The sequence below is a fragment of the Vanellus vanellus genome (assembly GCF_965231255.1).
Source record: "Vanellus vanellus genome assembly, chromosome: 1".
Taxonomy (NCBI): Eukaryota; Metazoa; Chordata; class Aves; order Charadriiformes; family Charadriidae; genus Vanellus; species Vanellus vanellus.
The window spans coordinates 76,335,214-76,358,617 of record NC_138905.1 but is presented as its reverse complement, the minus strand read 5'-3'; the positions used below and the strand labels follow the sequence as shown (position 1 = coordinate 76,358,617).

The following is a 23,404-nucleotide window of genomic DNA, read 5'->3' as shown; positions in this document are numbered from 1 at the left end:
CTCATTTGAAAATTAAGATCAGAACCCTCCTTGGAGGAGGATTCTGATATTTAACCTTGCTGGTTTTACCCCAGGAAGTATTTTCTCCTGTTTAATTTCCTTTCCAGGTTGCCCTTTCCTAGCGTGTCCTGGCCCTGACCCTCCTAAGAGATTACCCTCCTACCCTCCCTAGCCCTTGAATGTGACCAGTTTTTTTTTTTTTTTCCCTTGGGCTAGAAGCAGAGGTGTAGAAAGAGGGCTCTGTACACAGTTCTCGTGAGCCTGGAGAGAAGCTGCACCGTGCCAAATGATGTAGAGTTGTCCTGATGCTAGTGAACACTGAGCTTGTTTTCATATACCCTTCTCATAACAGAAATTAGACTCCAGGTCTTCAGAGGTGAAGAGCGAGTGTATGATTAACGCTGTATTGTGTGTGTGTCTGTGCTGTTGGCACCGAATGGCAAAATGCAGGTTTATTTTGCTCTCCCACAGAGCCCTCAGGGCAGGTGCCTAATTAGTCCTTTTAATGTCCTGGTTAACGGCTAAAAGAACTAAAAGAGCGTGTCAGAAGTGCTCTGGCCTGTCCTGCTCTTCAGCCAGGTCCCCGTGGGTAGCCGTATCTTCCAGGTTATTGATTGTATTTGTTCAGGTTTGGTTTTCTGGGGCCCAGGCAGAGCCCATGTGTTATAAATACATCAGCGTTATGTAGCTATCAGGACAGTTAGAATGCTGTCAGCCTCGTGAAAGATGTTACAATAGCTTTCAAAGCATTTAGAAAAAGAGCCCTTTGATCCTCTGTGTTCCAGTGAGCTAAAAGAGATGCTATTGCGTGGGGGAAGGGGAAATGCTTTTCTTTTAGCTGCTACAAATGCCTGTCACTGGGTGAGTTTGTGAGCTTTGAGTCTGAGTCTGTTATTAGAGAGCACTAAGGTGAAAGATGGAGAGCGTTATCCTCCGGTTGGATTCTTTCCTTTTTTTTATATATAAAAAAAAAAAAAAAGTAACCGATTTTTTTTGGTCTGTTTCTGGATCCAGGCAGGAAATATTTAGTCCCCAACTGTCATTCTCTTTCAACAACGTGATACATTGCAAAGCAGGCATAAGGCGGATTCATGTATAAATTCAGTTTGCCAAAAGCAGTCGCGCTTTCAAAGACACCCTGTTTCTACAGTTTCTGCCAACCTACTTTCTCCCGTGTATGACTTAAAGCGTTGCACTCAGCAAAGTGGGTGCTGCTGAAGGAGAGGCTTCCCTTTCCTGCGTGTGGCCCAGCCTGTAAGTCAGCAGCTGTAGTCTGAGCAGGATTAAAGAAAGAGCCAGGATCTGACAGCTGTAAAGTCATCCTGGCTTTCTCTGCAGAATTTTTGAAGTATTATTCATGTGAGTTTCGGTCCCAAAGCCTCTTAAGAGGTTTTTAAACACTGCTTTCTCAATCCTCATCTCCGTTTCATGCATTTCAGGTTTTTTCTTCCACGGGGAAACATCTTTCAGTCCCCAAAGGGCAGAGGGATAAGAACAAATGAGAGGATTTCCGAATTCCTTCTGCACTGGGAATTTTTCAGACCGGTGTTGGAGCAGAGCGGCATCCCCACATATGGCTCTGCTTTTTAGGCAAGCGAAGAGAAAAGCTTAAAAGTGTTTTGGAATTTAGTTTTGGCAATTTCTGAATTCACCGTGCTAGCACTGCACAGCTCCCTGTCTTCCCATTGGGCTCGCAAGTGCTGAGCCTCAGAGCTACTGTGGTTCCAGCCAAAATTGGCATGCAGATTAATTAAAAGCAGAAGAATTTCAAGAGGTTTTTAGTTCTATGATTTGGATTTTTTTTAAGTTTTGATTATTAACTGAATCTGTTACCTCCATGAGGACTGGGGGTGGTAGTGGTGTCATACGTTTCCCAAAATTGAAAGGCTGAGGAGTTTGCTATTTCAGGTTAGCCACTGTTGCTTCTCAGACCAAGATCTTTCCTTTCCTGAGGTGATAAAAATGCACTACGTGGGGGCATGACTTGTTTATCTGACACATTTTAGAAAAGCAGACAAGCAAAGCTCCTCCAGATGCCTCATTTCTGTAGGTCTCAAGTTTCTTTGGTTATTCCCGTCTACCATATGACGATACTTGTGTGTTACACTCAAAATGCTTCTGTGTTCCCGTGAGCTGTATCTTCCCCTGACCATGGGTGCTTTAGAATGTCACATCAGTAACCTTCCTCAACACACTGCTGGTGAAATTGCTGTCTTGTGTCCAAGTGTGACGATGGCAGTGTGTAATTAGACAACGTTTGCCCTGTGTGAGATTCAGGTGCTGTGGGTTATCCTTCTGCTCCTGTCACCAACTTTTCTCTGTGACCTTAAGCAATTCACCCAGCTTCTCGGGATTTCAGTTCCCCATCCATGAAGCGATGTAATGGTAGGTATATAACACACAGGTTCATGACTGTGTGTTAAATGCTCAGATTGTAATGTGAAGGCTACCCCAAAAGTCTATAAACAAGATAAATTCTGCTCTTGCTTAGATTCCTGAGAATATTACAGCTGGCATAGGTGAAAGAGAGAACAGCTTTGCCTTTTTTTGTTAAACATGACTAGAACTACTTATTTAAAGGCTGTTGAAGAGGTAGTATGAGTGTCTTGCCTTTCTCACCGTGTTCAGCTGTCTGGAGACTCCTTTAAGTACGGTTTCCATGAACATATAGAGAGTCAAAATGATTCTATATAGATGTCCACAAATGTTGAAAAGAAATAAATACTGAAGGATGCAATCCACCCCAGTAATTTTTTCCTTTCTTTAAGCATGACATCTTTATGCAGCAGCAAACTTTTAGTGTTGTACCAAAGGGTGTCTTCAGTACGAATCCTCCCACCATTTAATCATCCTTCTGTGCTCCAGAGTTGTCCCAGTACCATCCGTTCTCTTCTTTCATTGTTTTTAGCTTGTCTTTTGTATTTTCCCCATGTGGCTTTCCTAAGTACTGCTGCCTGTCTTACAGTTTACAATCCTAAAGGCTGTTGGTATTGACTATGCTATTTCCTTTCCTTCCCTCTTTTTTTTAACATTTTTCCTGCAAATGAGCTTCACCTTTGCCACCCATTTGTGGTGATCGATTGTAGAGAGAAGTTAAACATTACGTGAAATCTTTCTAACCTAATGTGTTTATGTCTCATCTGTCTCTAAAGCATCTTCCAACCTAGCCCCACAGTGGGAGGAAAGCGCCCATTTTCTTCTTGAATCTGTCTAAATGTGTAAGTGGTATGCAACGTGCTGATTTAGGGGGATCTTTTTTCATGCTGTGGGAAAGAACAGACAGCCAACCAGAAAGAGCTGGTTCAGAAGAGAAGGGGATTCAAATGACAAAGTTGACCTGCAAGAAGAAAGATAAGCTATCACAAATACAGCTTGAACTCTAAGATAGTTCTCTCTGATAGGTTTTGTACAAAAATTGTTTGTTTTTGTACTAAGAACAAATATTACATGTGTTGTAATGAATAAAAAATAATAAAGCTTGCTTATTTAAAAGAACTAAATCTAATTGTTTCCTCCTCCTCCTTCCCCATAGGTTTGTAACACAACCACGGATCGTAAACATGCAGACACATCTCTTGAGAAATATGTCACTGAGCCCGTAATGAACATTGTGAGTGGCTTCTTCAATTCACCATTTTCAGATAACAGCACCAGCCTCCAGGTAAGGAAAAGAGAGACAGACAAATATGTAATTCAGACCATTAATGAGATACCTTCTGCTAGCCAGATAGGAATGCTGTATCTTTACATCCTCCTGTAATTTCTCTGTCCCCTCTCATGCCACTGTCTAGCAGTTTAATTCCTCTTTAAAACATTTACTCTTAATTTTTACCCCTTACAGCTCTGAACCCTCAGACAGCTCAATATGGTCAGACTGACTCCTGGCTCTTGTGAATTTTTTGGAGGGGGTATCTTTGTAGAATCAAGGTCTATCTTTGTATTTGTGTGAGGAAAATGCTTTGTCCTGTGGCAAAAGGGACACATACCTGAAAACTGGGAATACTTCTCTGTCCTTCTGCTCTGTATTGTGTTTGCTTGATATCAGGTAAAATTCCATGTTTATCTTTTTGTTTTCAGACACATCAGCCTGTTTTTATTCAGCTGCTGCAGTCTGCTTTTAGAATTTACAACTGTACCTGGCCAAACCCAACACAGAAAGCCTCAGTGGAGTCCTGTATCAAGACTTTGGCTGAAGTGGGTAGGTGCCAGGTTTTACTTTCATTATTGTTCTCTGTGTTTTATGATCAGACTTACTTGAGGCTGAACAATTTTTAATTTGACTCTACCATCCTGAAATTGTGACAGTAGTGATTTCAGACATACTGTTTTCCTCCTTTTATAACCCGTTCAAATCTGTACCATCAAATAGGGTTGTTAGGTGAAACTTGTAGGTGAGAGAGATGCTTGATAAGTGAGCAATGGTTGAACTTTACCTCAAGCAAGTTATGATATTAGAAACAACATAAACTATGAGAAAACTTGGGCGTTTCTAGTTGTGCTGGGCTACATTTGCACCAGCTATTGTAAGCAGTGATGCACAGCAACTGTGCATCAGAGAACACCCATCACTTTTCCCCTCAGTTCCTAGGATATGCATTTGTTATTGTCAGTCTTGGTCCTGGGCTTGTTCAGGTTTTGTCCCATCAGGGAGTTGTGGATGGAAACCACAACTGTGCCACTCCATAACTTCTCTGCTTACTCCTCACTATCAGGCCCATTCATTTACTACTATTACACAGTCAGCCTTTTGAGGGGAATATTGCCTTGCACCTGCACTGAGACCAAATTTGGTCCTCAGGGCAGCTAATAAGTTACGTGCTTTCAAATACATTCAAATACCATGTTAAAGTGGAAGATTTAAACCTTCTTATCCTAAAATAAAAAAGATTCTTCACCAGTACATAGCTAAGACTGGCAAAAATTCATTCTTAAGTTAAATTTCTGTGAATACAATATTAACGTATTCTGCCGTGACAGAATAAAAGGGTTATTCAATATAGCATCTAGAAGTCAATCATTCTGATTACTTGTAGAATAAGGTTCTGCTCAGTGTGAATGAAAACTGAGTAGAGGCAGAGCTATATATAAACTGGCTAAATTCTATTGTTGGTGCAATTTAAAAAAAAGTTTTAATAAATAATGATAAAACAATGTGAGAGGGTTGCTTAACCAGCTGCAGCATCTGTGGCATTGCAACGATCGACTCTAAATTTAGATTTTGGAATAGCTTTACAGGAGTATCATTTAACATTTTAGCAAAACTTCTCATTAATTTTTTGTGTGAATGAGAATAAGCAGTTACCTAAAAACTTAGCATCCTTCAATTGTTTTATTTGTTGTGCAAATGATTTAGTTATGGATCCATCTGGCAAGAGAACTTTGGAAGTTGAAGACTTACTTCCTTTATGCTACAGCTACTACAGTCTCAAATAAAGCTCTAGCCCTACAAATCCTTGTTTGTGTGTTTAACACTTATGTCCCTAGCACTTCTGGAAAGAGTCATTGATAAATTACTTTTTTTGGGAGTCTGGAGAAACGGGGAAGTAGTAGGGCAGGTGAAAGTATTTTTGAGACTGAGCATGCCCTATTTGTGCTTCCAGACAGCTTCATGTCTTCATTTCTGTAGAGTTACACCTAAAATCAAATTCTAGCTCCGGGAGGTTGCTGTGTTATCTCACTGAGATGAGGGTATTTGGAGACACCTGAGCATAGGGCTGAGACAGCCAAGGTGAACTCATCCCCACAGCAGCCTGACAGGGAAAGCTTGGGTCACCTTAAGGGGCTGTCAGCTCCAGCTCCTTGGCCAGGTGCATCAGCATGTGAGAGGGCTGGTGGTCTTTGGTAGGTAGTCATCTGTGTGCATCTCGTTCCTGGGGAAGCCAAGGGGAAAGCCCAAATGCGTGTCATGGCTGATGTCTGGAGTTTTCTTCAGATATTTGACTTTGTTCCCTATTTGGTGAATTTAATTTCTACCTCCGCTGTAGTCTTTTCTTTCATTCCTTTTTCTGTTTTATGGAGACGGTTTACTGTTGAGGGTCTTTTTATAAGTATGCTCTTGTGCTGTCCAACCTGGGTCCAACCTTCCCGCTACTCTGGCTTCCCACCCATGGGATCCCAGTCCTGCCTTGGGCACCCTCAGCCGTGGCAGAGTGGAACTGAGCTGCTGGCGAAGGGCATCACCCCGTGTCCTTCTCTGGGCCTTCCCTGCAGGGGCAGCAGAACAGGGAGGCTGGGCATCACCTAGGGGGCCCATGGGCTGGTAGCCTCAGAGCTGACCCCTGGCATGCACATTGCCGGTTTCCTTGTCCGTGTCATAATAATTGTTTAAGGATTCATCAGTAATATTGTTATCAAACATGTATTGTTCGATATATACATAAAATTCTATTGTGTTGTGTTAGCAAATTACCACACATTTTTATTTGGTGTTTTATTTTGACAGCGCAGAAGGGGAGTGAGTATAAGGGAACTGGTGAGGGGGGGGGGGGGATTTCCCCAAAGAGCAAGTTAGCTGGAGAAGCGGAGTTTTTAGCAAACACCCCTGTGCAAAAGTTTGGCTGGCTAGCGGAGATTTTAACCACTGGTGATAATCACTATTTTTAGGCACAGTGCCAAATGTGGCTCACTGGGGCTAATTGAGTAGGCCTGCTCTGCTCTGCTGAAAGCTTTGGAAAAACTGCCCCAGCTGGGGGTACCAGAGGCTTTTAAAATTGAGGCCCTTTTGTGATTACAGTGCGTGCCCGGTGCCTTTCTGTATCAGGTGTTCCACCGCACAAAATGGTGCTTCTCTTTGAGAAGGCAGAAGTTTCTACCATAATACAAACAGAGCCGCCTTCTTTTTTTTTTTTTTTTTTTTGCCTCTTTTGCTGGCTGTGTATGTGGACTAGGTTTGGATTTTGGCTAGGCGTCTGTGAGCACTCTTCTGCTTTTTTTTTTTTTTTTTTTTTGACTTGAGAGTCTGACAGCTTTAATGTTAGGGCCTTCATGTTTCACAGCAGGGTTTAAAAAAAAAAAAAACTCTAGAAAGATCTTGCCTATATCAGAGAGACAGAGTATTGGACAGATTTACAGCAGGGACCAAAGACTTTTGATGGAAAATAAATGTAGTATAGAGTTGAAAGAACAAACATGATTTTTTTTTTTTTTTTTGTGTCGTAGCCCTGGATTTAGAAATGAATCTCAGCAGGAAGAAAGATCATACACAGATTTCCCAAGATATCAAAGATCCATATAATAATGCACTTTTAAAAGACCCATTTCAGAGGAAGTTTAAGCAATGTACATTCTGCTCAGTACGTACTAGTTTGTTGCTGGCAGGTGGATATAAGTATTGCCTCGAGATCATTACATCTATCCTCTTATGAGCACTGCAAGAATGTGCATTATCTTCCAGGTCAACAAAAGGATATGTTGCAGAAGCTAATTTCTTATAACCCTGGTACTTCAACTCCACTTGACCACTAGGGAGAAGCTTCATAAGCTTTTCAAGCTTCATTGCTGCTTTGTCTCCAGGCAGTTATCTGCCTTCAGTTCAGCGAGAAGCATAGAAGTTTACTTGTCTTCTTCAGCAGACCCTTCTGTGGCTCCAAGAGATTTGGAACACAAAGATACCAACGTGCAACAGGTTTTTATTGCCCAGTAATTTGGTTACCAGGCATGAATAAGAAACACTTATGAAATAATATATGTATATTTATGCATCTTGTTCATATGGATTTCTGAAGCAGATCATCACAGTAATGAGAATTAACACATTATACATATATCACTTTTGCTTTTTTTCTATTATTGCATAGGACTGAGCTTTTGCTTGAAAATATAGTCCAAAAAATGAATGAGCGAAACAGCTTCCACCTCATTGGTAAAACAGCTACAAATGAAAAAATGTTTAAAAGGACCCCGGATCTTTGTGAAAACAGAGGAACTAAGACCTCCAACAGTTTAGTTTATTTCAAATGAATTAATTACCAAAGGGCTTTCAGTTCCTACATTTTATATTTTTTGCAAGATTGAGAAGGGTGGAGGCCAGTCTCAAAGTTTGCATTTGACACCATCTACTGTCTTTCCATATGGTAATATTGGGGAATATCACCTGTCCTCACAACTAAAGATCTGGATTGTATATCTTAAACTGTATTGGAGCAGGGTCTTTCTCCCCAGGTCTGACCAGTCTTTCAAGACCCATGCAAAGAACTCTCTTTGCTTCTTAATTAAGTCATGATTCTTAAATCTTCACCCCCGAGCATCAGCTTTTTTTTCTGTTACAAGGTTGAATCTAGTTGTATTATACTCTTGTCTCTGTAGTATCCATCAGCTTTCTACCCTATGTTTTTACAAATTGCATCATCACTCTGATACTGTGTGCATATCCCAAGGATGTAGTATTTGTATTGTTGTGTTGTTACCACCAATAATGAAATAATTGGAATTTCCCAGATGACTAAACAGTGGCAGAGAGGAACCTGCATTTTGTTAGACTATTTCTCTTGGCAAACCCTTAAAAAAAAAATCTGTTGGCAAGCCAAATTACATTAGTCATTATCGGATTATACTCTAGGATGCTGTGCAGGAAAAGCAAAAGGAGAATCCTTGTTTCCTGCAAAACTGGAGGCAAGTCCTGGCAGATTTCTATTTCATAAGTTCAAAACTGGAACAGGTACAGAGGAAGTACTACTGTGATGGTTGGGGGAAAGGAGAACTGTATTACAAGAGACTACAGGAGCCCCATGTGTTTTGCCTAGCAAAACAAAGGCCTCTGTTGTTGCTCTTTAAAGTACTTAGGAAGATGAATAGTCTTGAAGAAGAGACATTTAAGCTAAGGGACAGTGCTGACCCAAAACCAACAGGACATAAATTATGCTAGGTTGTAAATAACCTAAATAAATTTAGACTGTAAATCAGAGGTTTGAAACCAACTTTGTCCTTGGTCAATGGGCCAAGAGAAAATGGAGGGAGGAGGGATGGCAGAAAAGCTAGCTTCATTTTTAAATGGAGCTTGATACATTTTTCCAAAGATATTAAAGAACATGGGTTGTCTGTAACAGAGAGCAGATGGTCTGAAGGGAGTGGTGAAATCCTTTCTAGTTGAGTATTTATTGTCCGATTTCAGCTCACCAATACCCCTTCATACAGAATCCAAAAAACTCTCCTGTGGTGCTCCTTGACCATGCTTTTGTGTCCTCTAAAGCCCTTTCCTTTTCCCTGACAAATTACAAACAGGAAACATTAAACATAAAATCTAGGTTACATTTTATTGCTACTTTGGAATTATTGTGTCTTTCAATGTCCATATAGATGAATTTCCCTGTAACAATTTTTTAAGCCCTGAAAATACTATATTTCACTTCCCATTTGAGTTTTAAAATCTTTTTTCCATTTTATAAAAAGCTAGACCTTCATTTTCAATTTTTAGTTCAAATAAAATAATTATCCTGTTGTTACTTTTTTGACAGCAAGAAGAATACATTTCAGATGAAGCACATATTTTATTCTATTTTAACTGTTTGTGTTTCCCTAATTGCAAGAAAAATTCAATGATGATCTTTTTACAGACTGATAAATATTTTAGCGTAGATTTTCTGTGTGAAGGGTACGAGATTGGCAGGCTTGTGTCTTGTCTACACAAAGCTTTTATTTCCTTTAAAGTCTTGCTGTTGCTAGCATTAGTGTCTCTCCATCCAAATGCATTTGTTAAGCAGTCAGTAAATGATTAAGGAGCTGGAGGGACTGATTTATGGAGCAAAATTAATTGAACTAAATATGCATCGCTCCGTTAAGTGACAACTGGAAAGTGTGGGAGAACATGATATAGCTGTCTGCAACTACCAGAGGGGCGTGAACAGCAAGGAGAGTAAAGGCTTCACAGCCAGGTACAGCTGTGGCTTTTTTCTGACCCAGATTGCCTGTCACGCTCCTCCTTGAGGCTCTAAGGGGTGAAACACCGCGTGTCCCCCGCAAAACCCACAGCACCACACCCGAGATGGCTTAGGGTAGCGCAAGGTGTACTAAATAGCTGTGAAGCCACTAAATACTGTTGTATTTTGTATATACGACAAAAGCTAATGGAGTGAAATTTAAGATTAGGGAGCACTAGGTGGGAACAGCAAGGAGAACAGCAAGCTTCCTTATGGCAAGATATGTTACTCTGAAGAACGGGCTTCCAAGGAAAATTACAGGCAAGGGCTGCTTCCTGGATATCCTTAGTCCTAAATTGATGCTAAGACTCAGGTAGGGAGTATAGTGAAAGGACAGTGCTTCAGCAAGCATTCCTGAAATAGGTCCTTTTACTTGCAGTTTCTGTGCTTCTGTGAAGAGAACTACATGCAGGTAATTTAACAAAATACATCTCAGCCCATTTCAACCCTTCTGTTAGCAGCTGGACTGTGCTCTTGGGACTTTGCTGGAGTCCAGCTCACTCGTAGAGAGCGGCTTGAATTTTAGCTACTTGATTCTTGACATTAATGTTGCCCTTCTCTTTTGAGTCCCCATCTCAGAGTACTTTTTCATAGTTTAAACAGTAAAGGAGAAGAAAGCTGCCGATGCACTGGATACATACAGAACCATCCAGCAGAGGGCAAAACTTTTTACTGTGACCCGGCTGAATTTGCGGCTCTGTGCTGTTCCCCACTTCCATGGGTGCCGCTTGCTCGCTTGCCTTGGCTCAGCTGTGGCTATTGCTGAGAGCATAATTGTGAGTAGCAGATTGAGAGTTAGTCGTGCAAAGGATTTCCCAGCAAATCGCATTTCCTCTGACATTGGCAAAACAGTGCGGTGTATTTAGGGTGTAATTAGCCCTGTGCAGGGTGCCCTAGGTAGGAATTAAGCAGTATGTAAGCCTGTCCTGTGTCCTCCACTGCAAGGCAGAATTTACCTTAGCTGAAGCCATGTTGTAGTCCATCATGGTGGGTATCCTGCTAGATAACTATGGTACCAGTTCACATACAGCCACATAGCATGCTTTTTTCCTCAAGTTCGCCAGTCAGGTGAAAGACAGAATTTTACCCCCTCCTGGCTCCTTTGTCTACCAGCTCTAACCCTACTTTGCAAGTTTGAGTGCCGTCCAAAAGTATTTCTAAAAGTGGAACAAAAATAAACATGCTTTTAAATATTTTATGTTCATACTTTAAGGGAGATTGACACATTTTGAAGAGGAAAGCAGCCTACAACACCTAAATTAAAAATAAATATTTATGTTCACATTTGTTCATCAGCTTTCCAAAATGTAAAAATATGTTTCATGTTGTTTTAAATAATGAAATGTGAAACAAATGAAAGATAAACTTTCTACAAGCTGCAAAGAAATAAGAAGACAAAGGCTTTGTTTATAGCTTAGACTTCAACAGTGCCCTTTGACAACTAATACAAATCTTAATTACAAATGGAATTATACATATAAGAACTGTTCAAAACAAAGGAGTATTTTTTTTTCCTCTCTCTGGTTTTCTTTGTGATAGTTTTAATTAGCTGCAACTCTTTGAACAATCATAGTCCTTGACTGCTACTCAGACACTGATGGAAGCTGTTAACTTCAAATGGCATCTATAGGACTGCAGAAGTCTGGGTTTTCTTCTGAACAGCATGCTCCCTATTGCTAAATTTATTCCTGGATATATCAGGATTCTGCATACATACCACTTAATTGAGAAGAGAGCATTGTCCAGTAACATTCCAGTGATTGACATTAGGACACAATAAATTGGATTAATAGGCTGCAACACCCTACCCACACTGGCAGAACTTTAATGGACTTCTATAATAAAGTAAGCAGCAACAGGGCAAATGTGTTTTGAAAAATAATCCAGTCAAATAATATGGAAAAACAGTCATTAGAAATAATGGCCAGCCACATATGGTGTTTTCCTCATGATAATCAGGAACCTTGCCTTCAAAACAAATAGAGGGTGGAAAGGAAAAGTCAATCACCAGTGTGGAAACTGCTGTACATCTGCTCCTGAGGATTCATATATGGTTGTGGGGAAATGTATCTTCCCATCTTGCCCTAAGATATTTTTTTTTTTAAATCCCTATGGCAAACTGTTTAAAAAAAAAAAGTGCCTACCAGAAACAGAATAAGAGATCTCTCTTAAACAGCCTAATCCGCAGGTGGAGGCCCTGGTCCTGCATCAGGATACACCCTTGCAGCGGGAAGAGAGGAAGATGCCCTGCACCCGCAGGAGCTATTAAAGGGATGAGGACACGCGTGACAGAGCACTCTTGCTGTAGTCTGTGAGATTGGGGGTTGAGGTGTCACAGCCAAACTTAGGTTTATAATAAATGCTGCCATTACAATATAGTATTCGGGGGAAGAGAAAGTTTCTGCCTGGGATCCATGACTCACCTGCTTGGCAGCACACGAGCCTTCATTCATCAGGGCTACACGCCTGGCTCTCTGCTTGCACGTACTCCTCTGGGGTTTGATGCATAGGCTGTTTAGCAAAGAAGGGCATCTGTTGTCTTCGCAAGCTCAGGACTTAAAAGTTGTATATGTTTTAAGAACTGGGAGGGGAGGGGTTGAATATTTTTTTATGCCTTCCGCTACCGTGGAAAGTGTGTGTGTTAGTGCAGAATGGTGGGGAAATGCCTCAAAGAAATGTTGTGCAGAACTGTAATATGGGCTAAAGCTTTGCTAAAAATTCACCTTGTTTCAATAAGGAAAGCTGAAAAATTAGTTATTATCAGTCATTATTACAAATGAACAAGAACTGCTTCTCCATTTTACTCCTAAGTTTTTCTTAAATGTAAACTTTGCCATGGAAATTAAGTGAAGTGATGTAGAATACAAAGCCTAATCACTGGAACGTGACCTAATCTTACAAACAGAGATATGGCTGCATCGATCTCTTGTTTATTTGTTGAATTTCAGACGACTCATGCTGAGCCATAAAAGAATGTCACTCTGATCTCCAGTGGAATGTAGAGATGCAGCTAACACACAGATTTTCATGGAGGAGAGGGTAGATACCTTCTAGCATTTTCTTTCAAATGATAGTTCAGGATGCAATAGTAGTTTAATAAGGGATGCCCTGTAAGAATTCGTGCAAGTCTTTCCTCAGTTGTTTTTTTCTCTGATATCCTATCTTTTGTCACTTCCTGCCCCTTAAGTCTAAAAAAAAAATATGTTTTTTTTAACTACTGATTAAATTTGTTTAACTATCAGTTAAACTGTCACATGTTTATTAACTATCATTTATATTGCAGTGGCATCCAGGAACCTCGTGGTTTAACAACCCTGGCTCTGTAGGAAACTGAAGGGAGGGAGGAGACAGTCTTTTTCAGATTTAATTTGTATGCACTTGATTTCTCAAGGTCTTCGCAAGAGAAATACACAGAAAAGCAACAAATTGCACTTGGGATAAATTGGCTAAATGTGCATGCGCCCACTAGAAAGAAGAATTTTTGAATATACTTCTGAATAGAGTAAACCTAGCTGTTGAAATAATAATGAATACTCTTTTTGTTACTTTTATTAATATCTCTGGATCTGATTTTTTTTTAATGTTAGTAAAAAAATTTATTCTATTTTAAAAAATAAACTTTGGTACCTATGACAATATGTACTGGAAATCATCCTCATCTCATTTAATGTGGTACAGCTTGCTTTCTTTAACTAGATTATGGCTGATTTCCACCAGCTTAGGTTTTTGATCCTTATATTTAAAACCTGTTGAAGTGAGATCTCCCTGCCCCTTAACTTCAAGACTATCAGGATTTTGCATACCATGATCTCATAATATTTTCATGTTTTTGCCACTGAAAATGTCTTTTTTTCTTTCTTTTAAAGCAAAGAACCGTGGGATTGCAATTCCAGTGGATTTGGACAGCCAGGTCAACACCCTGTTCATGAAGAGTCACTCTAACATGGTGCAGAGGGCAGCCATGGGGTGGAGAATGTCAGCCCGCAGTGGACCTCGTTTTAAAGAAGCTCTTGGTGGGCCTGCCTGGGATTACAGGAATATAATAGAAAAACTACAGGTACAAAAAATAGCAAATGGCTCAGGCAGTAGTTGTGGTAGTGCATTTATCTAATATGTGCCAGATGTGGAAAACACTAGAGATAGAGTCATTGCATTTTTAGTGCTGGATGACAGCAACCTTTGCAATTCTAAGTAGGGGGAGCAGAGGGCTCAGCTCTTCTCTGGTGTCTGTTCAAAGTGAAGCTAACAAGCAGGGCCTTTTGATTCATGATCTGAATTTGGCTTCTACAGAAGTCAAGAGAAGAGGGGTAGGAAGAATGTAGTTTTTCATTAAGTGGTTCGCAGAGAAGGATCTCCCTTCTGCCTTTTCATGGTCACATGTCCTGTTTGGACTGCAGAGGAGGTACTGGGGTTTTAGGAGCCTTTATGTCAGAATTGTGTCACTGGAGAATACTTAGAAGGTGGAGATCATTTTGTGCGTGTAGCTGTTAAAAGACATCAGGAGTTTATGAGCTAAGAAAACAGCAGGACCCAGACAAATGGAGAACCCCTAAACACCAAGGAAGCAACACCTCAGGTGATACACCAACACCATGTATGACAAGCAGTGTTTTTCCAGCACGCCATCATTTTGACTTTTGCGAGTGGCTTGTGGGCGTTACCGCAGAGGAGAAATTTGAGAGACAACAGCAAGGCAGACAGTAATGGGCATCTTCCCCCCCCCCCCCCCCCCCCCCTCCCAGAAGAGTGGCATGAAGAAAGACATGAGGTTGCTTTACTGTCACCTGGGCTCTTGTGGCTGGCTGTCAGAAGTGGCTCGAATAGCCCATTGCACAGTATTGTTCAACTCCACAGCAATGTTCTTCTAGTTTTCTTGGCTGGACATAGTTAAGAATTGCATTCTTCTTTTTCCCTAGGATGTAGTGTCCTCCTTGGAGCAGCAGTTCACTCCCATGATGCAAGCTGAATTCTCAGTGCTGGTTGATGTGCTGCACAGTCCAGAACTACTTTTTCCTGAGGGGAGTGATGCCAGAATAAGATGCGGTGCTTTCATGTCCAAGTAAGTGGTATAAGGAGAGGCCTATTTGCTTCTTTGCAAAAGGTGGCAGAGAGCTAAAATTTTCAACAGCACTTACCTCTGATTTTCGAGAGTGACTTAAGCATGTAGGTGTCTGAGTTCATATTGAAAGCTTAAAGTGAGGTCTTTTGCTGTATGTTTTATGTTTCTCAGCAGTTTAGGAGTCTGGAGACAAGTTGAGCAAGAGGTTGCTTGCCTTGCCTGCCTAGAAATTGAATGTTAGTAGCTTGTTAAAACTGTGACAGGCTTAACCTACTTAATGGGCTACTTTTGTTATTAAGTTTCTCCAAATCTGCAGCAGAAACTTAGACTTTCCATGGTAGAATTTTCAAGAATTCATAGTGAGGCAGGGTGGGGTGCTCAGGGCTAGATTTTTTTTTTTTTTGTAAAGCAAATAAATCTTTTAATTTTTATTTTAAACTGCCAAAAGCTCTTTTAAAAATACATTTAACTGGCACCCCTACCTGGTCTTGAATTATTAGATATTTTATTTGCAGTCTGTGCATTGGACTAGAGTCTTGCAATTTTTTTATTAGTCCTCAAGTGAGATGCCCTTGCTGCCCTTGAGAAACTATAATTTAAACAGAGGTAACTTGGGGGAAATGAACGCATTTGGCAGCTCTCTGCATTCCTTGGCTTTTTGCATATTCTGCAGAGGCAGTGTTATAACAATATACTTCATATGTTTGGAAAAATTAAGTTGAATTTTGAGTTTGTCCCATCCCATCCCCTCTGTCCAAACTCCTTTCAAAGTCAGCATCAAATCAAATTGAGGGTTGCTGGACATAGCCCACATAATGCAATAAACAGTTTTCTGTTTTATTTAATTAACTTCCAAGGCAAAGGAATGCTTTGCAGAGCTACGCAGGAATCCTGAGATAAAGGTGTAACTCTTTAAAAATATTGTTAGTACTGCAGGCCTGAGAGCTGCATTGTTTTGGACTCATAGCTCATGAAATTGGTGAAGATGACAGTGGGACAGTCCTGCACAGTGTCTCCGCTGAGCCCAGGATGGCATTAGCGCACTAACTTAGCAGTGATCTAATCAGTTCTGTTGGGTTATGGAGCGCTGGTCTACGTATTGCAGTGTCATCCCTCCCAACTCTGTTTTTGGTGCCTGTTTGTGATTTAGGACCATTAATGGTTCCATCTTTCAGTGTAAATCGGTGGCCACAGTGCTTTGCTGTATGCTGATCCTAGGTCATAATTTGATGAACACTGTTCTATCCACTATAACCCAGCACTGGTACTGATGGAAAAAAAAGCCTGTCCGAGGCCTTCAGATTTCCTCCTCCCTTCTGTTTTCACAAACATTTCTCCAGCAAGGAGGAGAACCAGTGCAAGGACGTGCTCTGCACAGAGACTGAAAGGTTGCTTCTGGTATTGGCTTAAGCTGACTGAAACCCAAACTCCCATCACAGTCTTGGTTGGAATCAGAAATTTACCTTCTTTTCTGACTTGAAACAGTCTTGTAAAGTTCTTACATGAATGTAAACAATGGTTATGTTTCATCCAAATATCTGCATTTCTGAGTGCTTCCATTTAAGGTTTTTGGGGGGATCCTTTTGGCTGGATGCCATTTGGTAATTATTCAATAAGTATAACCATCATCAAGGTTGGAAAGTGTAAAGGTTGTAGCTTTTAAAGGTTGCAAGATGCATGGGGAACATCGGTTACCTTGAAATAAAGGTTAAAATAAATACATGGTTACCTTTAAATACAGAAAGGATGAAGTAGCAAGTTTGGATCTTAATCTGGAAGCACTTGTAAAAAGTGGATGTAGAATTCTGCCTTCTGTATGGGAGTAAGATATGCAAATTGACACAAAAAACTCACACCACCTTGAAAGTCACATTTCCTTTTTAATTATGATTTCTCTTGTCTACTTTTATTTCCTTTCCTTGAGGAAAAATATAGTGACAGGCAATTTTTGCATAAAGAAATTGTAGTATGGCTTAGCAACAATGTGCAATGCTCTTTAAGGTTTAATATTTTATTTTAAGGTTGATTAATCACACAAAGAAGCTAATGGAGAAAGAAGAAAAGCTCTGCATTAAAATTCTTCAGACGTTACGAGAAATGCTTGACAAGAAAACTAACTTTGCGGAAGAGGTACTGCTACCATTTTAGTATTAAATATAGAACTAATAGCATGGTATTAAAATGTTGGCTTTAGGACAGTAACAGAATCTGACATGATTTCAATTTCGTACATGTTTTAAAGATAACGTGGTATCTTAGGAACAATGTAGTAAGGCAGGAAAATAAGATTGGAACAAAAGAAACTATCTGCCTTACATAGTTTTGTATCAGGGACTTGACAAGAGTCAAGGCAAGGAAGATGAAATGAATTAGCAGTAGTGAGTATTACTATATATGATTATTATCTATTGGATATTCTGTACTTCTGGAGATTAGTCATCTTATGTCACATCTGACTTTCTCTCTCATAAGATCAATTGGAAATATAGGTAATTTTAATTGCAAGTGTACAGTTTTTCCTTGCTACCTGTGGTGCCAGACTTTTGTACTCCATACACTTTCTAATGCTCATAAATGTGTGACTGGAATATGTAATGCTTAAGCAGAGCTGCCACTTTTGGGCAAAAGTGACATAGTCTGTACTCTGCAAGTGTCTAATTATTTCTTGAACTCCTCTCTCTCCCCTTATTGCCCAGTTTTCTCTTGCAAAACCAAATTTTTCAAATACCTCTTTCATCTTGCCTGTGCCTTTGTGTATCAGTAGCTAGATTCAGATTTACATCTCAGCTGTCCCTTCTTCTTGAGCCTGATCCCTGTCCCTTTTGTGTGGTTTCCTCTTATCCGTATTTCTGAGTATTCCCCGAATTCTTTCAGTATTACTCACTGTTAAATATGAATCATAGTGCTATTATCTAATCTTTCAGTGCCGTCATTTTCATTTGTTCACAGATGACATGTTTAGTCAAGTATGTTCATGGATTTCACTTTACCTTGAGAAAAATTATTGATTAAACCCCAGTGTCACACTGTTTCACTGTCTTAGGCTTTTACACCCAAATATTTTCAGATGTCTAAGCAACAGTGCTCATTCATGTTACTGTACCTGACAAAATTATGCGCCATTCAGATATACTAACTATGAGATTCAATCTTAACCCCAGCCTATCCTCACAAAAAATAGTCTGTGGTGGTTAAAATGCCCACGCTTATTTCTGGGTGTTTGAGATTTTATTTTTAAAGTTGAATGTTTTGGTCCTGTCATGTGGTCTGATAAAGTACCAACACACTCTTTTCTCTTTTATGATAGATGAGCCATATATTAGATATGGGAAATACTCAAAATGCCTTTGTTTTGACTGTATATTGTTTGTTTTGATTTCAACATATGGACATGGGAACATATTGCCCAAGCTTCTAAGCAACCTGCTAGACAGGATAAAAAAAAATCTCAAGGCAGAACAGTGAAATGAAGACAAAGGCAGCAATAGCAAAACATCAGCCTTGCTTTATGCAAAACCAACTACTGCATGCAGAGAAAATCAACCTCCTCTTCACCTCCTGCTCAAAGAAAAATGTGGCTAGGCCTGGGCAGACGCTTTTTTTTTTTTAATGTCATAACAAGAGTTTTGCAGATGAAGCAGATATTATTCTTCTTAATTATTACTCATACTTATTCTAATAGCTTGCTGGGTCCATAATGCCACTGCATCATATGGAAAAACTAATTTGCTTTTGTAACGGTATGCTATGATGAATTTTGCCAAACCTCTCCAAAATAATTACATAGACCCACCAAAAGTTAACATCATCTCAGGTCTACAAGGGGGGAAAAATAATCAACGTTTTAATCTATGACTTAAAAAAAGCTAACAAAAAATTTGCCTATTTCAATTGCTCTTTGTACCCTGTTGTGGATACTGATAACACGAGACTGAGTGAAGCCACCAGAGGGAGTGTGCTCCATTGGTATGTAGGGGCTCTTCACCCAGCCAGGCCAGGTTCTGGTTTTCAGGAGTGGACATAGGAGGGGTACCCCCAGACGCCTCGTGTGACCTCCACCATCTCAGTAGGGCATGGTGGGTGGACGAGCTCTTCAGGGAACAGAATTTCTCCCTCGTGCCTTCTCTGAGTCCTATATATTTTAAACGGAGGAACATAATGAATCACTGCAAACAAATAAATGAGTAAACAAGCTTGGATGGTTTGCAAGTGCTACTCCGGCTTGCTACTCTTATGAGTCATTGTTCATGGTATGGACTTGAGAATAGTAAAAATAGCACAATGAATCACCTCTTATGCATGTTTCCAACTTTTTTTGAACCATGATCCCACTGCCTGCAAAGTTATTCAAATATGTTATGCAGCTACTGAAAAAAAAATATAGTAGTAAATACGTAATGGCAATACCAGAACAAAGCCACGGAAGGACACATGACATTTTGACAGAAAATTGAGTTTGTTAATCACCCATCGTAATGTATTTTGTGTCATAAATTTGACAGAAATGGTAAACCTCCAGTTTCTGCAGACTTTCCCACAGTGAGAAACAAGGAAGAAATAATGAAATAAAATTTGTTGCTCTTTCTTTCTCTTCCCTTTACCTCCCGCAGTTGCGATCCAGATCTGGGAACCTTGCCTTCTGCTGTCTCTATCTTTCATTTGACCACTGGGAGGTTGCCTGTTTGATTGAAGGAACAGAAGGAAAAGATAGCTGTAGGTGCTTATTTCACTGTTTTTATGCCTGTTCCTGTATCCACTGTCTCAGCCCTATTGTTATACCTCTCCTTGCTGGTGTGTTTCAGGGCTGCTCATGCTCTCCTGCCTCCATCCTCGGTTGCCCTTGCAGTCAGCCTTTGGGGCAGTGCTTGCTTGTGCATTGTTTTGCTTAGTGCTGCAACATCTAATCATGTTAGGAATCAAAGTTTAATTTCAGGAGTTTGATTTAAGGTATATAAATGACACATAAAACCTCTTGCTCATTGATTGGTTTTCATAAGTAATTGTGGGTGATTATTACAATCTCCTGGGAGTTCTACGTTAAGTCCTAGTCCTATTTGTATTGATTAGGTAACTAACTGGAATGAAACTTGATCTACAGCCCCTCTCTTACAGAAAGCTCTTCCAGAACAGTGTTAAAACACTTGGGTAAAGCAGTGTGTGGAGGAAGCTGACATTGCCTCTGTTCAGACAGTTGCTGTGGTATAGATAAAAGCTTACTTTAGACTGACTGTTTAAGAGGAGAAACGGGAGACAAAGGACTGTATTTAGACTAGATCTGCCCCATCTATGTTTTTTTTTTTGTTGCTGGCCATTTTTAAATCCAGAAGGATCTTGGTCTAGAATTTTTGAACTTCTTATGCAAATCTTTTTTTTTTTTTTTTTTTTTTGTCCTTCATCATAGTGCTTGATTTCAGTTTAATTTCTGTGTGAATGCTGCCTCTAGACCTACTTCCATGTCTCAGTTTGAATCTGGGTAACATTTCCAAAAGCACCTGAGACACGTAGACACTGATGCACGTTCACTTTGCAAATGACTGGAGCAGTTTAAAATCTTAGCGTTATCTTGCTGGCCTGCTGAAAGCAACCATCCCTGCAACGGAGCTGGTGGGCCAGGAGGGGTGAGTCCTCCCAGCTGCTTCAAAGAGGGTTCAGAAGCTTAAATTAAACCCACCCTCAGTGAATTGGATTAAGTTGTTGAACTCTGACTGATGTGTGCTCATATGGCAACTTCTTAACTCACTCCAGCTACTGGCATGTCAATGCCTTGGGCATGGACAACCTTTGATTTCCCAACTGTTCTTAAATGAGGTCAGCATCTCTGGGGGGAACAAATACTATCTCTGATAACGTGTGTATATGACAAGTTTAGTGTAACATTATTGGCTGATCAGAGTGTTAATGGATGATAGTGCCTTACAGAATATGGCAGAATCCAAGCCCCGGTAGTTTCTAAGGGAAACACTATTATAAATAGATTGAACTCTTCAATATGGGTTACTTGTGCTTCAAAACACAGACTTTATACTTTCTGCCTGCTTTAGGTGTTGAACTACAGTATAAATAATTGAAACTGCATTTTTAAGTGTCAGTAGAACAAAGACTGTGTAAGCTGCTTAATTGTCAGAAATAACTAGTTGTGCTTTTTGCCTTTTTTGGAAAAAATGAAAAATGTTGTCTTGCTCTTACACATTTGCACTAGCTTCATGATTTAAAATCATAGAAGTAGCCTTTTGTTTTGCAGTGGTAATGTTTCTGCATTCCACTTTAGATATGAAATGTAAGCTATCCTTTCCTCTGTTTTCAGCAACAGCACCAAATATACATGTGAAAAAATAGCTTCAGTGTAAATACAAATGTATTTATTGCTGTAAGATGTAGTCCCTGATATGGCCACTATCAGCTTGGTCATTTTATGCCAGAAGACCCAAGTCTTTTCATGTGGAGCTGTTGACAAAACTCCAATGAGTTTGTCAAGACCAATAGTACAAGTTCATGAATGTATTGATCTACCTGTCAAGCTGAAACCAGTGGAAGCTGCAGATATTTTTCTGCTGGGAAGAATGGTCTCAATGTATCTTAGAAGCCAGGAGATGTTGCTGGGAGCCACTGCAGTGTCCTGGGGCTGCAGCTCTTTGAATCCAAGACATTCTCAATTTCCACTCTATAGCCTCATCTTTTCAAGATTATTTTACTTATTTGCATTTGTGAATTAGGCAGCATTCAGATAAATAGCATATGCAGGTAAAAATAAAAGGGGGAAAAAAAGAGAATAATTCTGAATATGTGGGGCTTGCTGAACGTATTATACCTTAAAATGATGCTTATTTTAAGCGGGAGGAAGAACAGGATCTAAAATCCCTTTGTTTGTTTTACTACTCACATTTTGGATTAGTGGCACTGCAGGCATTCTGAAGAATTAAATTTCATTTTTCACCATTCTGCTGTCTGTTTTATTTGTGCTCATTTATAAAAATGCCTGTGCACTAGCCTTTTTTTTCCCTGTTGTCAATAGGCCATTCTCCTCACTAAGCTCAGTGTGGCTGTAAGGTAATAGGGGATTAGAAATACTATAGAAGAACATTTAAGCTCAATGATGTTTATATTGAATTTTTTAAGAAAATCACTTGAACGTTTCAGCTGGTAAAGGACATTTTTGCAGTATCCTGCATTAAAAACACTCTGCTTAGCAAAACAGACACAGCCTGGGGAGGACTGGAGGTGCAGGGACGAAGAATGTTTGGTTAGCTCTGTCAGTGCCAGCGTGATTGCTGTGACCAGCATGTACATCTGCTATGGTCAGGAAGCCACTGTTGTGGCTTTGTCATGACAGTTAAGTGATGAAGTATGGCAAAAAGTTCAAATGCTGCTGGGACAAACCCCTCCATCTGTGCAATGGTTTATGTGAAGGTGGTGGTCTGTTGCAGAACTGAAGCCTGCACTGATTCAGTGCAGTGGAGGATTCAAGCTTTGCTATTGCTGCGAATCCTCTGAGCCAATAATTGCAGTCGCAGGAGCATCAGAGCTTTCAGATATGCAAGACTAAACACTAAATGTGGTCAGACCCTTAAAGTGTGGTAATCTCTCATTATACCCATATGCTGACATGTTACAAGCCAAAGAAATAAAACCTACAGAGAAACAAACCAACGCAGTTTCACTTTTCCTCCCTCTAGGCTTCAAGCTGGAATAATTAAGCAAAGAGATACCACAAGGCATGTGATGCTGTTGTTTGTACTAGCTAGGTGTTGTTAGCCATAGTGCTTAGTGCCTCGGGACATCAGGCTCTATGGCATGTTATTATCGATGCACATTTCTGGCACTTTGACATGCGGTATCAATTAGACTATTCACAAGTAGCATCCCTCATCTTTGTGGTATCCCTTATCCCTCCCGTAATGTACATTGTTCTGGACTAAAGGGGAATACTGCTGTATGCTGTAGGGGACATCCCCCAGATATTCTGCTGGGTTTCCAATCATGTACATTATAGAGGGCTTTATTTTCTTGCGAGTGCAAAAACCTGTAAGTACTTGGTATATGAAAAGCATGACTAGTTTTTAAGGGGAGATTTTTTTCTGTAAGTAACAGGCCCCAGAGGTTTGATCCAGCTTTGGACTGTCATCTGCTTGTGTTCAGAAGCCTATTCAAAGCCAAGCCACTTTACTTGGGCCAGATGTGAGATGCATATAGCGGTCTGTGTCACGGATAGTTTCAGGCAGAGTGCAATGCTCTTGTTGACCTGGACAAGAACTTTAAACTGAAAGTCATACATCAAGAACAGGTAGGAGACAGCGCTTCTGACCTCTTATGAAGTGTAACGCCCTGATCTAGAGGAAGGCAAGAGCACTTTAATCTGCTGCAGTGGGAGTGAAGCACATGCCTAACTACTTTTCAGGAGTGGGTGCATTCATGATTTTGCCCTCTCTTTTAT

At 40.2% G+C, this 23,404-nt stretch overlaps 1 protein-coding gene across 2 annotated transcripts in view; it reads left to right on the top strand.

Moving 5' to 3' along the window:
* Positions 1-23,404, top strand: part of ITPR2 (inositol 1,4,5-trisphosphate receptor type 2) — a gene marked incomplete at its 5' end in the record, with an annotated part of 265,207 nt that overhangs the window by 127,726 nt on the left and 114,077 nt on the right. For both annotated transcript variants that reach the window (XM_082485241.1, XM_082485240.1), the window contains 5 exons: positions 3,533-3,661; positions 4,078-4,198; positions 13,781-13,971; positions 14,831-14,973; positions 16,995-17,103. In XM_082485241.1, coding sequence (XP_082341367.1) covers positions 3,533-3,661; positions 4,078-4,198; positions 13,781-13,971; positions 14,831-14,973; positions 16,995-17,103 — 693 coding nt within the window. The remainder of the gene's footprint in view (positions 1-3,532; positions 3,662-4,077; positions 4,199-13,780; positions 13,972-14,830; positions 14,974-16,994; positions 17,104-23,404) is intronic.